Raw genomic sequence first — 18,707 nt, 5'->3', positions numbered from 1 at the left:
TGTAAATTTTAAGTAATATAATTATTTATTGCTTCCCAAATACCAAACATCTTAAGCGGCAACTTTTGTTTCCATGCACACAGCTTTGTGTTGCACTTATCTATTATTTTCAGCCCAATCAGGCCCTGCACTTGACGGGTCAAACATTTGGGTCACCATGGGCAAGCAATAACTGCTTTTTTCAGTACTACCTCACAAGTAGGGTTCCCTTTTATTTTGTTCACAAGATAACAAAATGACAGACACCCAATTTCACTACGAGCTGACATGGAGAAGGTGACAGAAAATTGGAGTGTGATTAGTGAAAATGTGAAAGTTGAGATAATAAAACCAGTTTCAAATTCTAAATAATTTATGTTTATTAAAAGTAAGCCGACCTGAGTAACATTTACAATGCTTCAGACTAAGTGGAGCCTTCTTCTCACCATTCCAAAAATAAAATTAGAATACAAACAATGAAAAATAAACAAAATGCTTTGCTTTACTTCACCTCTCCATTTTTAACTTAAAAAAAAACGTTTCCCGAAAGCCCCAAATAACATTTGCACATTTCTGATTCGTGTTTATGGCATTCACTTTTCCTTGGATCGACCCGAGGTCCTATGCCTTGATGACTTGGAAGTGGAATCACTGTGTTTCTTTCTCAATGGGCCACCTGCAGAAGCAGGTTCCCCCAACGGCCCAGACCAAGTCTGGATAGGTGCTTTTCCGTGTGAAAAATTAGAGCTATATGTCACATCTGGAGGATCAAAGTGTTGTGAGGAATCCAATGGGTACCCGAGTGTCCCGTCTTGATGGGGTGGAGGAAACTTTTCGCTCTTGCTCTTCGCATTTGCGTGAGTTATCAACCGCCGTCTCTGCAAATGAATCCAGAATATTAGGGTAACAAACACGCAGTGATAGCAGTTAACCCTATTGTACAAAAATGAAAGCCAAACCGACTTGCGAATGTGTCAACGTAGGTTATCTTTTATCATAAACTGGTGAAACGGGCCATATAAAAAAAGATATGACCGCTAGGGAAATGGGTTAAAGAAGTAACCTGAAGTCTACCTTTAATGCATACAATATTCTAACCCGTTCTTGTTCAACGAATTAGATTACTGTTGTAACAATTAGTTTTTGTAAATTGTAATCACAGTTAACAGATAAATTATTCTAAAGCAAGAACATAAATTATTTGTAGCTTAATTCAGCCTGGCTCGTAAATGACTGATCAAATAACCAGCCAAATTTGTCATCTCTACATACAACATTCAATAGTGCCTCTTGTTTGTAGATTTAGATTTCCCGTGCCAATTAGGTTAGATGTATCACACATTAATAATCAGAAAGTAGAGTTTGTAGGGCATACATCAAGGTTTGTTTGCAACTCGGCATTGGCCTCAGGAGCAGGTATTGCCCTTGCAGATCTTTCACGAGTCCGAGTTTTCTTGACACCGTCAGCATTCGATTTACCAGCAGCTCTCAATCTACCAAAAAAATGAGGTTTAAGTTGCAAGGTCAGTTGATAAACAAATTAAATGATTTTATAAAGTTAACATATTCCTTTAGATACGAAGTGATAATTGTCACGTCTGTAGCGATAACCCGGATTGCTCACCTTCTAGCTTCTTCATCACGTAATTTAGCATCCATCTCCTTGCTGGGTGGATATTTTGGAAGACTTGAAGGGTCACAAGCATAAGGTTTTGTTATAAAGAACTGAAATACCATGCAGAACATATTAGTTTCAAACAAATTAAACAAACTTGTGCAAGAAATCTTCAATTAGCATAGAATTAGATATGTACAATTAGTAATATTATACTTGCTTGAAATCTATAATATCCAATTCTTTTACATGCATACAAGATTACAGGTATTTAAAGATAAAAAATCCGAGGACAATGAGGATTTGTTGAAAAATTGTGTGTGTATATGCATAAACCAATAGAAAACTAAATCAACAAAGAACAAAACTTAGTTCAGGAAAATAACATCAATATGCAAGATAAACACCTAAATTCTCAGTCCCAGCACTCTTTTACCTTTAATTCACCTCTAGTTTATTTTTAATCCTGTTTTCTTGTTTCAAATTTACCAAATTGTGAATATGTACCTGTTTTCTATTTAACTGTCACATCACCTAATTTCCTGAACTAGTTTCTTGCTAATTTTCTAGGATAAATTTAGAGCAAACATGTAGTGATTGTGTTTATTAGTTATTACTTTATTTAGATTAGGTATATTTATAATAACTGTTGCCTCAAAATCACCCAAGTTAGCTGATGTTGCATCACAGATGATATCCCCTCAATGTATAACTACAAACAAGACTATATAAGATTGCACCTAATAACCAAGACACAGCAAAGAAATACCAGAACGGAAGATTTTATTTATATGTCTTCCCAAAGTCCGACTCAGATGTCAAATAAATAAGCAGAAATAGCATATGCTGTAACAGTAGACAGAGGCAACCTACAAACCTTAAACATACAATGAATACCAGATTATAAGGAGAGAAAAGACTACACGTGAAACCACTTAAAGTATACCATTAAATCATTCAGTATGTACCCACAATGTATTAATGGGGTTCTCCCACCCTCACATCGTTAATTGTAGAAATTATATTGCACAAAAAGGAAAAACTAAAAGGGGGTAAGAATGGATGCAAGATAGAATTACGATAATTATGAGAAACACTAGGAAAGCAAAGCCTGATAGAATTTATCTCGTGAGGAAAAATAAAAGAGAGATTTATGTGAAGCAGCATGTTATCATCTTGCAAGAAAGGATAACATAAAAAGAAGCACAAAACAAGACAAGTTATTTTAATCAGGACACTCACTTCACTTCTCAAAGCAGCTGTTGCAGTTAAGCGTTCAGCTGGATCAATAGCGAGAAGAGTATTAATTGTTGGAAACGCTGATGGAGGAAAATCTTTAAACGTCTCTTTTATACATCGCCTATATGACTGTTGGGGCTTGAATATTGTTGCATGTGGAAGCTTTGACTTCTTCCAATATTCTTCAGAAGGAGAACCACATAATTTGAAGATCTTATGAAGCTGCTCCACCTGGGATGGAAAGGAGAAGAAAGTAAATTCATATGATGCAGTATCCAAAGTTGTCAAAAGCGAAGGCGCATTCAAAGCGCAATGACCTCAAATGTGGCCTAGGGGAGAAGCGCAAAAAAAAGCACGGGCCCGAAGAAAAAAAAGCACACTTACGTAAATAACAAATCAAATGGCATTCGAATTACTAAATACCATTTAAATAACTCATAATGCATTCAATTAAAAAGTTCAACATACATTGTTCATAAATTGGAAACAAAAAACTTGAAACCAAATTATTGATAATTATGTTGAAATTATCTATGGTAGAATTTAGAAAAATATAAAAACAACTACTAAAGAACGATAACATACACTAGTAATGTTAGGAAACTGGTTTCTGTAGCCCTAAAGAAAAGAATAGAAACCCTATGAAAAAACAATAGAAACCCCTTATGGAAATCGGTTTTCACACAAAATATAAAAACAGGTTTCCAAAAAGAATGGAAACCGGTTTTCACAATCCATTATCAAAACAGCTTTCTACATCCTTAAAACTGGTTTCTATATCCTTAAAACAGGTTTCCTTTCTTTCGTTAGGTTTCAATATCCTTAAAACTGGTTTCCTTCCCCATAATTCTGCCTTTCCCATTATGGGCCTTGGGCTTAGGGCTCAGATGCGAACTGGCGGGAATCTAATGCGCCTAGCGCCCAGGTGCCAAAAGCAAGCGCTTTTAACAACTATGGCAGTATCAGAAATCACGAGACTCGGTGAAGGAAAAAGGCATGAGAAATTGATTTCAAGTGATAGACAGTGTTAACTTCCACTTCAATTCAACAAAGTTGAATGCTTGCAAACAGAGGTGGCAAGAAAGGCTGATTGGGTAACGGGTTGGCCCAAAAGAAAAATTCTTTCTTAAGTCTTTCACTTAATAATTACAAAAGCAAGCCAATCTAAAGCTTGGATATATATGATTTAAGAGGAGCAATGTGTGGATTATAAATGGCCTTCTAGACACTTCCAAACCAACTTGAACCATTCCCCTTTTAGCTAATTTTATAATTTGACTCACTGGAGATCTAACATAGCCCAAATCATCCAACAGGTACGAGGCAGTGTAAAATATACAAGAAACTGCAACTTACCTCTGTACGACCAGGCATAATAGGTTTCCCAGCCAATAACTCAGCTAAGATGCACCCTGCACTCCAGAGGTCAACACCTACACCATAATCAGTAGCCCCAAGAAGAAGCTCTGGTGGTCTATACCACAATGTAACCACCCGGCTAGTCATTGGCTGCTTGTGATTGGGGTCAAAGAAAGATGCCAAACCAAAATCAGCAATCTTCAAACCCCCCTCATTATCAAGAAGAAGATTTGACCCCTTAATATCCCGATGTAACACATGGCGGTTATGACAATGTTCAAGTCCAGACAATAACTGATTCATATAACATTTGACCTGCAACATTCATTGGGCACTTGAGATGAAGGAAACATTGAGATTTTCACAAAATTATCAGTCATACTAAAGAATATAGCAAAATGTAACCTGGGGCTCTGTAAAAGTAATTGTAGGGCTGGCAGCAAGTCCAGCTAAATCATGCTCCATGTACTCAAAAACAAGGTACAAACTACATGACATCCGTGAGGTCACTAACCCTTCCAATTTCACAACATTTGGATGATCAAGACGCCGTAAAATCAAAATCTCTCTAGCCATAAACTTCACACTCTCAGGCTCCAAGTTGTCAAACCGAACCTTCTTCAATGCAACAACTTTTCCTGTCATAGTATCCCTAGCCTTGTACACATTACTGTACGTACCTTGTCCAATCTAATCAAAACATCACACACATAAACAATTATTATCAATAAAAACATGATATATTATGCAACATTGCTCATTAATCATAACTACTTGCCTTGTCGATTTTCTCAAAAGTATCCGCCCTGCGTGGAATCCACCCGTTAATGGCTTCTCCAGCAACAGCAGATAGCCAAGCCGGCCAGCCAGCTGCAACTTGTTCACCATGAATATTCTTAGTCGGATTACTTAATCTAGGATTCGGCTTAGACCGTCTTCTTTCACCTCTTGCTCTCGCCTTCCCATCTTTCTCCTTTTTCTGATCCCCTCCATTCTGTACTACCTCCCCACCATCACCACCCTCGCCACCACCAGCCCCAACGTCACCCGAATTCGCAACAACCTCACCACCTCTCCCAGAATGAATATGCACACTACCACTATCTCTACTCACCTTTTTCTCAACAACAATCTCAGAACTCACAGGCCCAGAAGATGAAGAAATCTCTTTACCAAAAACACACCCCATTTACACACACACATTCAAAACCCTAAAAATACTCATTCTTCATAGTAATACTAATAATTACAACTATAAAATACTCCCAAAACAATAATTAATTAATTATAATAATCAGTTATTAGGTGATTAACAATATAATAAACCCTAAACTAACAACCCTTTTCTTTTATTTTTTCTGGGTACAGCAGAAGCAAAGGCAAGTAATGATATTTATAAGTACAGGTATAAAAAGTCCACAAATTATGGCGGTCAAAATTAAAAAGTTGAAAACTTTTATGTTTGGATGTATAAAATTGAAGATCTAGATTAAGAAAAATAAAAACTTGTAAAAAAACAAAAAAAGAAAAGAAAAAAGAAGTGAGTTCTTGAAACTTACTACTACTATGGGGAAGAGGGGTTTGGTGGATTTGCAGAGTGACAGACAGCGAGACAGAGAGACTTGATCTGCTCCCCTCACTTTAACCCTTTTTTTTTCTTTTCTTTCTTTTTTCTCTCAAATTTATTTTGGTCTATATATATGTGTCACATATATATGTCTATGTCACGAATCAGGCGGTCAAATATTTTGTTTCTTTTGTAACAAAATCTATATATATGCCTTTTATAGAGACACTTTATTATTATTCAAAGGTCTTATTTGTTTAGATTAAAACATACTAGCCATATGTTTGTCACAAAAAAAAAAAAAAGTTTGTCGTAATATCTCTTTAAACAAACTTATATGTTTAACGAGATTATTCTTAGAACTCTTTTTAATAACAAATCTACTTTACATCTATACCACCTCAATATAAATATATAAACTTGCACCTTAGTATATAAATATGTCCATCTACGATAAAATTGGATATCAGTTGACTTAAAGTAGATGTTTATGTGTTATATTTGGTATATTTGTTTATTTATGTATATATATGTATACTTATAAAATAAACTGAATATTAATAAAATCGTTAGCCGAGAAAGTCCCAAAAATAGTTACAGTTTATGAGTTTTTTAATTGATATTTTGTTCCTACCAAAAGCAATATGCCTTTGCGGTCTGTGAGTGTAAGGCTAATCAACTAATGGCATGATTGTGTCTGAGTCTGGCTAAGTTGATGGGCCAGCCTAAAGAGGGACAACGGAAAAGCCAGCCCTAATTGTTTTCAAAGATCTATAAACTCAAGGCCCAAGTAAATTTATGTAGTATAGAGTCACTATAGACGTATAGTCGTGTAAAAATTTATTGTTAACCATAGCTAGACAGACAAACATCAAAAAAAGAACAAGACAAATGAAAATAAGTTATTAGCTACCTAGTTAGTACAAATTGATCAACTTTCTTAAAACTTCAATTCTTGTAGACGTTAAAAACAGATAACACGGCGAGTAAAAGATAGGCGATGGAGCCAATGAAAGACAAAACCATTGCAGCTGCCACTTGATGACAGAATTTATCAAACACATTACACACTTTTTTCCATTGTACGTGTGAATTGCCTTCATAGCCGATAAGACCAACTGCACCGGTTGCACCAAGTGAAGAGAAGAGGAGTGTCATCACCACTAGATCTAAAATGGTTACCATCAATGACACATTCTTTCCACCTTTGCTTGCAAAAGCAAGGATCAATGACACCGCCACGTAAGAGCATGCTATCGCATTTGCAATCACAAAGTACCTATAATATTATTAACCTTATATTAGAAAAAAGTGAATATATGGTTGTTATGTATATAAAATTAAGTATAAAACCTTTTACGTACTAATTGTTTAATAATTCTTGTATAAAGTAAATAATTGGGTCAATATTTTTTATGAATTCTATATTAAAATGTAGGGAATTTTATACATAAGTATAAGTACATGACCTTCACATTCACATCCTTTCATATACAAAGAATTCTATAAATATCTCAATGCTTGTACACATAGAACTTGTCCTAAAATAGATGTCCCATGAAAGTATAAAACCTTTTGGCTCTTATAATTAAAATGACATATCATCAATTCATCATGTAAATATTCAGTTAATATAATACGAGTAACTTTTAAAATTAAAATGACACATATATATGACATATATCAATTCGTCATGTAACCTATATTATGTTATATATTTTTGGTTCTTATAAACAAAACATGTGGCTAGATCTCATAAATTTGGGAAATATATGGTACAGTTGGGAGTCATAAAGTCAAGTTTTGGGATGTTGATCTTGAAAATTGTGGATGTTTAATTGAATAAAATCTTACATAGGCCGACATAGTTTATGGCTTTATGCACAAGAAGATAATAATGTATACTATTTCGTCATCTTGAAATGAACGTAAAGCCATATTTTCGTTTCTTATATATATATTTTTATAGATTATCCTTATCGTAACAATAAGTCGAGCAATTACTACTCGTAATATGTATATGAAGCTAGAGTCTAAGTGCCAAGTGGTAAAGATTAGAGTTCAATCTTCAACATTGCTGTTGGGTAATTTTGAAATTAAAACTGTTTAATGCTGTACGTAATAGTAATTAGATTTGTAGTTAAAAGAAAAACACCAATACATAATAAATCTTAGTCAATTAGTGTTTATTATATGCATATAATTTACTCTTTTTTTTTATTTTTTGATTTTGTGAATTAGACTTTTAAAGATTTCTATCGAATGTATTTGAAAACTTGTTTGATTATGTCATGTGTCATCTCATAAATTATCAAGTCGACAAAAGCACCATCAATTGCAAACTAAACCAGTATTTGAGAACTTAATATAACAATCGTAACGTACTTTGGATTGAAGTTGATGCATCTTCAAATATTTATCATATATATAAAGATGCAATCCAACATTTTGAAAATTTTGAGTACTGAAATATGAATATAATGCTCATAGGTATTCAGTATCAACCGGTACAGGACAATATTATGTAGTTTGAGCCCAATACGATAGTATTAAATTTAGCAAATATAGATGATCAATATAAAAAAAACAAGGGCATTACTCTTGAAATTGTTAACAATTTATGTAATTTACTACTACAAGTTTTACAACGAAAAATGAAACTACTATGCATATATATTTTTGTAATCATATATATATATATATGTTTCTTAAGACAATTATTATTTATGATCATTTTTATGTGTTTTAACTAGTAGAGGGCAATAGAGATTATTATGAGCGTCGAAAACATACACAAAAGCAGACATATGAAGCCACTTAGCATTGACCGGAACATTGACAGGCGGTAGTGAAGGTATGATCTGTATGGGTACAGTTGTTGCTTGTTTATTCACTCCTAGAACCACGGCTGCAGCCAGAGTTAACACCAACGCTAATAAACGCACTGCTAAATCTGTACGCTTCACCTTATTTCGTCTTCTGTTTGCCATCTCGCCATTGATCCCTTCCTTGTATTGCATCTCCATGTCTAGAAGTTAGCTTAGAAACTAAAAAGCAAATGATTAGGAGAATAAGTTGTTGGAAGAGAATAACCGAAAAAGTGTGTGTGATATTGGTCCATTGATATTGATACATCATATATATGGGATCCGGGACTCCAAAAATTCATTACTATCCTCCCAACCGTCTTTAAAACAAAATACATTTCTATGTTTTTAATATTCTCACAAAAGGAAAACATAAACAAGTAGGCTTGGATAAAAGAAAGACGCATTGTCGACTTTGAGGACAAACTTGTAAAAGTTAATTAGTTCGATCCTACTTTTGGTAGCCCTTTTCTACCTTTAGATAGTATTCAAATGAATCTGAAAGAGTTAGGTTCTGTTTGTTTATAACTCAATAAACTTAATAAAAAAAATTATTAAGAGTATCTATTAAGCCAATAAAAAATATTTGTATTTTTACTTAATACTTGTAATGCATATATTATTTTCTCATTCAGTCATTTTATCTACTCGAACACTTAAATTGTTAAAAAATTCAAACACCTACTAATTATTTACATTCGTTTATATGTAAAATAAAAATAAAAATAATGCAAATTTCTGGTGACATAATTGTTCTTTTGTAAAAATGTGAATGTGAGAGTCTGAGAGAGATACCATTTTCAAACTTTAATGAGAAATTTTCTTTTAAGATATATATACTCATTCTTAAAAGATTAATATCATTCTTGTTTTCGGTTTTTGTGTGTTGTCCCTGATGCTCCCATTCGGTTTTTCGTGTTCTAGTAGTTGTGACTTGTAACTAGGCTATTATCCACGTTTGTCCTCGTTACAAGTTTGTTGTGAACAAAAAGCAGATATACTTATAAAATGACTCAGCATTTTACCATTAAAATTGATGTGCGACAAATTTTATTGTACGTAGATATACCATTTATGATCTTACGTCAGTCCTATATAAAAGACAAAGTATATACGTAATACGTCCGCATTTTAAATTAGGATATACGAGTCTGACACAAGACTCAAAGGTCCAAAATTTGACACTCATCCGGCTATTCATCACGCGAAAAATAATTCATTGGCATTAGAACATTCTTAACATTTTATATTTTTTTTTTTTTACTTTTTCAGTCAACATCACTTTTTTTTTTTTTTTTTTTTTTTTTTATCATTATCACTTTCGTTTCTCCTCTTAACATTTCACCTATGAATATACCCTACTACCTAATCAAAATAAACACATAACAGAACAAAAGAATCCCGACTTAGGCAAGAACAATGCTAGTCATTTCATAGGCCCAGGACATTTTACTTTATTATGTATTCAATATTTGTAATGCAAAAAATGCATATAATTTACTCAAGGAACATGATTGAGAAAGTGTTTAACAAGGTATGTTTTTACAACTTTTTGACAATCATGTGATTGTCTAATATTTATTATGTGCAACAAAAAACGTAAATAATAGCCTAATTACAAGTCACAACTACTAGAACACGAAAAAAAGAATGAGTCAACCACAAAACTTTCAACATAATGAATACACACATATTGTAAAGACAAGTAATCAAGTATGAAAGACTATTTATTCAAAACAAGTATGAAAGACTATTACTGTATATAAGTAATGACATTAAAATCCTGGGAAACAAGAACCAATACTAGCCATTTTTTAATGAAATGTTAATCTCATTCAAATAAAAAAAATTCGAAATAAATAATCCTAGGAAAAAAGCACCAGCCATCTTAAAATAAAACCCATGGGCAGCAAACCACGAATCGACTTTCAAAAGGCGCTTTTGATTTGACCCTGGGAAACTTATAAAAGTGTCGCCATCCATATACTTTTGCAAAACTTTTGGTATTTCAACACCCTCCTTCGTTTGGTAGTTCTCAAGAATGCAGCATAAGGTTCTCTGTGTTGCTGTGAGAGTTGAGTTTAAGAGATGACAATATTGCTTGGTCTGATCATTCCCCTGCAACATCAACATGAATAAAGTCCATTTCATTAAACAAGCAAACACTATAGATATTAATTAGAACACGTAAGAACAATCGGAGCTAAAACTGACAAAACAAGCACAGAGGCTAATTGGTTCTGGTCAATGCGAATCTCTTATTGTCAGGGTTGAAACAAATATATACATGTAGGAAAGCAATTCAACTATATATTTATATTTTAGAGTCTTTGAAGAATAGGGTTATTTATATACTTAACATATAATCTGCTTGTATACTTGACATAATTTAATAGGTACATGTATCTTGCAAAAAACCATTATGGAAGCAAACTAACCTTCTTTTGTCCACATCTGATCTCCAATTTTCTTGACTGGTAATCAGTGCAATTTGAACACGACACAAGTTCTCTGTAAGTTTTAGATGCAGGAAACCATGCCTCCAAGTCATACTTCTTAGCTGCAGCATCGTTGAGCTCACCAGAGACAATATTCACTACTTGATAGGGCAACTCCAGCTGTAGAACAAAATTCCAATTAAGTGTTTGCCAAACTTACGAAAATGGTGCGGTTTATATAACAGTTTCATGCAAATGATATTCTTTGGCATGTATTCTTTGACATGCGAATCAGTTGTAAATGCTAAATCATGTATTTTCGTATAGCATAAAACCATGTAAAAGATTATCACTGTATGTATATTTGTGTACACGTGTAAATATCTCTTTTGCATCTATACTAATATGCCCTTCTCTATCTCAAACTATATGAGAGTATGAGACTGACCCAGATGGTAGCCAAAGAGTCTATCTCACGTCTGATATATGTCAATTGCTTTATGTGTGCCCAAACCTGATTTTCTAGACCTAGAATTCGTAGAATTGCACTAGTTGTTGACGTTTCTTTTCTTTTTAGGTTTCATGTTATGGCATCGTGTGCTTAGAAGTTATTCAATTCATAAGTCTATCTTTATATTCGATAGAACATCTAGACTGATGTTTCCTACTTGTTCATACTTTCATTAGGCTTCATGTTTTCCATGCTCAAAACTTATGTTTTAATTGGCATCTATGTATGCAATGTACAAAAAAGTAATAGCAATAGCTTGCATTAAAATGGAATTGACTTCACACAAAAAATAATGTCACTACTAATGAAGCACACATGTATTTTATAAGCATCGGACAGTAATAAAAATATGTTACCTCTTCATAGAACTCCTCAGCATTTTTTATCATCTCCTCATGCATTTTCCAAGAATCTTCTGGGCTGGTGATGCAGAACTGTTTGATTTTCTCAAACTGATGAACACGGAAAATTCCACCAGTGACGCCATGCGAACCAGCCTCTTTACGAAATCAAGTTGAATATCCAGCATACCTGATAAATTTCCAGCATTAAACAACCAAATATATATAAAATCAGATGGGAACTAGGCAAACTGGACAATAGGTCAAACAGTTTATTTACAATAGGTACTTCAGATACCGGTCAGCTACAAGATGGGATGACCATCAACAATATAAGTCTCACAAATATTGGAGTGTGAAATATGACTAAACAGATCAAATCGCTTAAGATAAATCCAAGCTGTATAGCAGATGCTATGTTATTCATTTATTTAAGAAGTTCAACGCAAAATATACTTTGGGAACGAACCTTTTGGGCCATTTGACCCATATTCATATAAGCTTATACTATTTTTATATTAGCCGTTTGAAACATGTTATAAATGAAACATAGCATGAAAGACCCTTTTCATAAAATAATTGGCCTTTAATATTACTTTCAATAAAGATAGTAACATTTTTTCTAAAGGGGATCTTTGAGACCTTATTGGTAACCGTGATGGCTGAATCCAATAATCTATGTGAAAAGCACAAAGTGGTTGTTCGGCAGTAGCAATCAAATACTTGTCGCCTCCTCCACCTTTTACCTTGTCGTCTCCTTCACCTGTTACCTTGCCATCTCCTTCACCTGTTACCTTGTCATCTCCTGCACCTTTTACCTTATCGTCTCCTTCACCTGTTACCTTCCCGTCTCCTTCACCTGTTACCTTGCCATCTCCTTTACCTTTACCTTTATCCTTGTCTTTTCTTTCTCCTATTACCTATTAAAAAGAACATTCACATATCAATGATGAACTCAGTTGCAGATACGTATAAAGTAGAGAAATTGTTTAATATATAGACCTATCAAAACTGTCATATGGAAACAGGGGTCTCAAAGCGGGTCAGCTACCTAGGTTACAAAAAACAAAAAAAAGATCTGTTTGGTTTTGGAGTACATTTGTGCTCTTCCACCATTATGTCATCATCATTTAGGTCACTTGACAATTCAACATACTTCATGTTGTCTCAAATGGTGGTGTTTACTATATGTGAGAAGAACTTGCACAGTCCCATCAAAAAATCAACAAAGATAAATGGTGTATTTTTGCTTGGTATACAAAGGTGCTATAGCTCTAATACTTCCCTGGAAATTTCAAGCATTTACCTTGTAAAGTTCTTCATCAAACTGTGATAATTGAGCGCACTTTCCCATGATATCCTTCTCCATAAAAAACGGAGTCTGCACCGCAGTGTATTTCTTTTTCCTCAAAAAATCAAGACCAAAATTTATAAGAGCTTGGTTAAGACGGACACCATCTCCTACCAAATAATATCCTCTATTACCAGCAACTTTAGCACCTGAATATCAACGAGAGAGATGCATTAGCTGCCAAAATTTCATAGTCTAAATTTCAGCGATATGCCCAGTGCACGTTTTCTTCTATAAACACATCCGTTCATGTGGTACAACAAAACCAACTCAAGTAAATACAAAAATACCTGTTTTCTGATCCACAATTCCAAGTTTTTTCACGAGGTCGACGTGATTTAATAGATTTGGCTCCTCTTTTTTCTTTCCCGACATCCGGACAATAACCTTATTTGCCTGATGAATAGCGGATATTTATGAGCTTACAAGTACTTACACAAATTATAAGAAAAGAGATCGAAAATAATTAATCAGGCCCACCTCATCCTTGCTAACAGGAACTGAATCGTGAACAATATTCCCAACCTTCTCTAACTTCTCATATAATTCCTTCTGCGTGTCTTGAACCTCTGTGTTTTTCTTTGCAATTAAATCCTTGTTTTCCTCAGCATTTCTAATCATGGAATTGGCATCCGCTCCAGACTACAGAAGAATCACTTTGGCAATTTAGTAACAACTCCATTACATACACATTTTGCCCATGTAGTAGTTTGCAAAGAGTGTGGTAACAATGGGCAGAAGATATTTATTTGGTCTCATATAATTTCAATTCAAACATGGTACAAATTATCAATAACAGATTGATTTTAAAAGTTCCTAAGGGTTCTTGCAATTTTTGGGGTTCCTAACCTAACTTTTCACTATATAATATGAAATCCAAATCTAATAGCTGTTACAGTTAATAATAGCATACTTAGTTTTTGTATACATTCAGGGAGCTTTTTCATCATGCTTTAATGCTTATTACAGAAATCGACCATCTATCATAAGTAAATATACAAGTCTTACAATTTTAAGTTTAGCCACTTCTTTGTTGAGCTTGTTAGAGTCTTTTCGCAACTGTTCCAATCCAAATTGACCTGGAAATTCAGACATGAAAAGAAATTATTATTAACTTGTCATTATTGATTTCTAACTTACACAAAACCAAAACAACAGAGTTCAAAATTAAAAAAAATATAATATCTTACGTTGACGCCAATCTTTGTCGAGTTGGATAACTTCATCGACAATCTCTACATTTTTAAACCGTTTACGCTAAGATTCGCGTATGATTTCTGGATTGTTACCCTTCTCCTCCCTAAAAAGATTTATGTCCAACATGCTTTATCTTTTTTTCTGACAAAGATGACAACTGTGTACAAGTTAGAAAACAAACATATGTTGCAACACCACCATGTGTTATTCACTAGCATGCATGATCAAAATAACATACATTGTATCTGGAAACATCTAAAATCAACCTATGAATGACACAAGATATAAACAATATAAACAAATACAATATGGATATTCTATTAAACATAAAAAGCACATAACAATGATGTTAGATCTTATGATATTCTCACATTATTCAAGCAAGCGTAAAATAAAGTAGCTTACTCATAACAAAGTTAACAAAGATAAAAACAAAAATAAATACTACTCGTACAAAAGAGTTCACTCATGATTATACTAAAAGAAAAAAACTGAAAAAATATATTGAACCTTAGTTGGTGTTTGATCAAGATAGAGGAAACCACAATATGCAAGAATTTCGACTAATATTGTTGGTGCGTTTTCCTCGACTAATATATATAGATATAGATATATCCTTTTTTGTTTCTTGGGGTCCACGTTTGCTTCTAGCCCAGTAGCCGACTTGGGCTCCCCTCATTTAATTATCCAAGCTTGATTATATATATTAAAAGCCCATAAAAGCCCATCTTCATAGATAGACAAATCATGCAATTGGTTAGGCATTTATTTTGCTGTTATTTGGCCTAGAATTCAATCTCTACGATTTCAAGTTGAGGGGGCTTACATTATTTGAACGTACTAGAAAAAATCAAACAACGTATTAATGTGCACACTTTTTTTCTTTTAAAAATTGAGATCACCGCAAAAAAAAAATAAAAAAAAAAAAATTACGGAGTACAAACAAACCATCACAAGCCACTTGCAGCAACATATTCGTTTTAAAATATCACTTTACAAATCTGCAAATATCCCTACATTATATAAATCTCCCTTCAAAATTTGTTAGTTATTGCTTATGTGGCATGCTTAAAAATGCAAGAAAGCCCAAAAATCATTACAATATTGCTCCTTGGAAAGTCTACGGATTAGTTACTTTTATAAGGAGTTCAAATTTTCGAAAACAAATTAGTTATGCTTTCAAGAAGTTCAAGTTTTCGAAAATTTGAATATGTAACCGTTCGTGTATTGCTTGTGGCGGTTACTTCCTTGCATGTCTATGTCTATATAAGGCCACTTCCATTCAGTTTTAAGGTATTTCAAAACTTAAACACATAACAGATCAATTTTAGCATGGCTTCACTAAACCATGTTTTAATTAGAAATTTGCGTCCAAATAATAAGCCATGTACGATAACGGTTAGAATTTGCGGCTATGGAAGCAACCTCTATATGGAGATGTTAATAACATAGGTAGTATTGAGATGATCCTGATGGACGAACATGTAAGTATTCATTGTTTGTGATTTTTTCTTTTTTGATTAGATTACTTTTTAACATAACTTTCTTTCGAACTTATAACTAGCTTTTTAACATTCTAATGTATAAACATTTTCATTTTGACAGTTTGATAAAGTGGTTGTTGTTGCAACAATCGGTTTATTCCAACCGACCAGTTATGGTATTCAATGGAATGTGTGAACTGTTCTCAAGAAGTTAAGTTGACCGATCTCTACATGGATGCAGTCGACATTATTGATGCTTTAAGGGACAACAAAATGTGGATTTGTTGTTCATGTAACAAGGAAGGAGTTCTTATCAATCCTAGGTATATATTTATATTTCATATTAAAACTCTATAATCATTAAGTTGTGTGGTAAAATTGTATCTCTGTTTTTTTTTTTTTGGGTAGGTTTAATGTGCAAGTTAGGATTGTAGATGCTACTGGTGCTATTGGAGTTAAAATGAATGATTAACAAATTTCAAATCTTATACAAAGAACAACCTATCAAATTTGTGATGAAAATTATGAGGTATATTTGGTTTATTTTAGTGCTAAATAAGACTTTTCTATGCATTTTAAGTCATTAATTTTTTTTAAATGGTCATTAGTTGTAATAGGAGTACATTTACTTCGCTACATGCACACTTGAACTGGTGTAAAAGAAATTATTTAAGGTTATAGTGCATCCACGTGAGTCTATATATCAAAGTGGGGGAAAATTCATAATACCAATCACATCCAGGTAACCAACATAATCCTTCTTATATGCGCCTACTATGGGCAATCCATTTTATAATTTCTCTCCGGCGTGCAATGTACGCGTTTTAAGCCCTCGTGTATCATTAATAAATCCCAAGGTATATCTAGCATTCTTCTTCTTTAAATTAATCAACTCATAAGAATATTTTTATTATGTCTAACTCGGTTATATTTATTCATTGATACAATCTTAAAATAAAGTTTAAGAAAAATTATTTAGGGTTGTCCGTGCATCGCACGGGGTCTAAGGACTAGTTATATATGTATATGTATATCCCTTCACTAGTCACTACCCATTCGTTACTATTAACTTTCTTTTTTCTTCATTACAACCCTAATCAGGTAATGAGGTTAATCTACTAATTAATATTACATTACATAATAAATTCGTTGTTAAAAGTTTAAATAGTATTAGTAATAATGAAACTAAAGCGATTAAAGTGGGGAAAAAGGACCTTATGATTGTGCTTACTACTTCTGAAGCTTTGCTCTATCGTTCTTGTTCCTTGAATCTCGCTTTTTTTTTCTTTTTTTTTTTTTTTCTGTTTTTGGTTGAAGATCCCTTAATGTTATTTTGTTGATTAAAGAAAAAGAAAGGCTAATTGGCAAGGCCTATTGGGTGTAGCTGAGCACCACCGGCTCCCCTCCCTCCGCTTCACTTTTTAAGTTTTATCTTTTCAATTTTTCCGTATAATATTAGGGTATATATTATATTCGGCGTCAAAGAACGGTGGTTTAAAAAAACGGTGGTGCTGGTAGTGGTGACAAGTGATTGGGAGCATGGAGTAGCGATGCGATTAATACAAAGATAATTGATTTAACAGGGGTACTGTAAGTTTTCTAAGAATTTTTTCTTTTCCTTTTTTTATCAAAAGATGTCCCTTATATTAGGATAACTGCAAAAAATAGAAAACACCTTTAGACTAATTCACGATATTAGTAGTGATCTTTAAAAGTTTTAGTTATTAGCAATGACTTTTCATTTATTGGCATAAATAGCAACATTTAACACGTGTTTTTGATGACGTGGAAAATTTTGATGACGTGGCAAACTTTTACTGATGTGTATTTTCTTATTTATCTATTATTCTTATTTTCGTTGTCAGGTTAGTTTCCCCCAAAATAAAAACTCTCACATCGTAACAATGACACACATTTAGGGTTTACAGAGTTCATAAAACCCAAAATTGATTATGGGCGATAGGGAAGCAATTGAGGGTTCTAATGGTTATTTTTTTTCTATTTAAATATAATAATGATTAAGAGATTTTGTACATTAAAATACAATATTTGACCCGTTTCATTCGGCTTCATAGAGATATAGTATAATTCACAGTGCCGTTCATTTGTAAATGTGTTGAATATGTCATGACTAATTTTTTTGATTAATGTGATTTGTTTTATACAAGTTTGGGATTTCAAGACTACTGATTGTCTACAAACATTCAAGCCACCACCTCCATTGAGGGTATTGCTAGTTTACTAGTTACTACCATATAAATCACAATGGGTCCTTAATTTGTTTTCTTCCCCATGTAATTTTGCGTTTCTTTTGATTATGATTTGCAAGGAGGTGATGCTCCTGTAAATTCCGTTCACCTTTCCCCCAAAAATTCTGACCATGTAATAATTTGTAACAAGACATCATCCATCTACCTTATGATTTAAGTAATCGATTTTCGATTTTATGAATTCTATAAACCTATGTCAATGTTAAGATTTAGGGGTTTTTATTTTGGGGGAACCGATTAGGCAACGAAAATAAGAATAATAAATAAATAATAAAATCCACGTTAGTAAAAAGTTGTCACGTCATTAAAATTTTCCACGTCATCAGAGACACGTGTCAAATGTTGCTATTTATGCCAATAAATGAAATGTTATTGCTAAAATCAAAAACTTTTAAAGGTCACTGCTAATATCGTGAATTGTTCTAAAGGTGCTTTCTATTTTCTGCAATTATCCCATTATATTAATATCCAAAAAATATTTACAATTAA

At 33.2% G+C, this 18,707-nt stretch overlaps 2 protein-coding genes and 1 pseudogene across 2 annotated transcripts; all 3 read right to left on the bottom strand.

The window, feature by feature from the left end:
• Positions 1-334: 334 nt before the first annotated feature.
• Positions 335-5,855, bottom strand: LOC122578464 (probable serine/threonine-protein kinase At1g54610). Its single transcript, XM_043750435.1, has 7 exons — positions 4,971-5,855; positions 4,598-4,882; positions 4,190-4,507; positions 2,837-3,064; positions 1,604-1,704; positions 1,355-1,472; positions 335-857 (listed from the first exon to the last, which is right to left on the bottom strand). Exons 1-7 carry the CDS (start codon positions 5,379-5,381, stop codon positions 573-575), a joined length of 1,746 nt encoding a protein of 581 aa, XP_043606370.1. The 5' UTR covers positions 5,382-5,855; the 3' UTR covers positions 335-572.
• Positions 5,856-6,649: 794 nt separating this feature from the next.
• LOC122580513 (CASP-like protein 1E2) lies at positions 6,650-8,843 on the bottom strand. The gene is made up of 2 exons (XM_043752789.1): positions 8,553-8,843; positions 6,650-7,038 (listed from the first exon to the last, which is right to left on the bottom strand). Exons 1-2 carry the CDS (start codon positions 8,783-8,785, stop codon positions 6,708-6,710), a joined length of 564 nt encoding a protein of 187 aa, XP_043608724.1. The 5' UTR covers positions 8,786-8,843; the 3' UTR covers positions 6,650-6,707.
• Positions 8,844-10,338: 1,495 nt separating this feature from the next.
• On the bottom strand, positions 10,339-17,522 carry LOC122578978 (annotated as a pseudogene).
• Positions 17,523-18,707: the final 1,185 nt, after the last annotated feature.

Source organism: Erigeron canadensis, chromosome 8 (assembly GCF_010389155.1).
Source record: "Erigeron canadensis isolate Cc75 chromosome 8, C_canadensis_v1, whole genome shotgun sequence".
NCBI classification, from domain to species: Eukaryota; Viridiplantae; Streptophyta; class Magnoliopsida; order Asterales; family Asteraceae; genus Erigeron; species Erigeron canadensis.
This window is presented reverse-complemented; position numbering and strand designations above follow the sequence as displayed.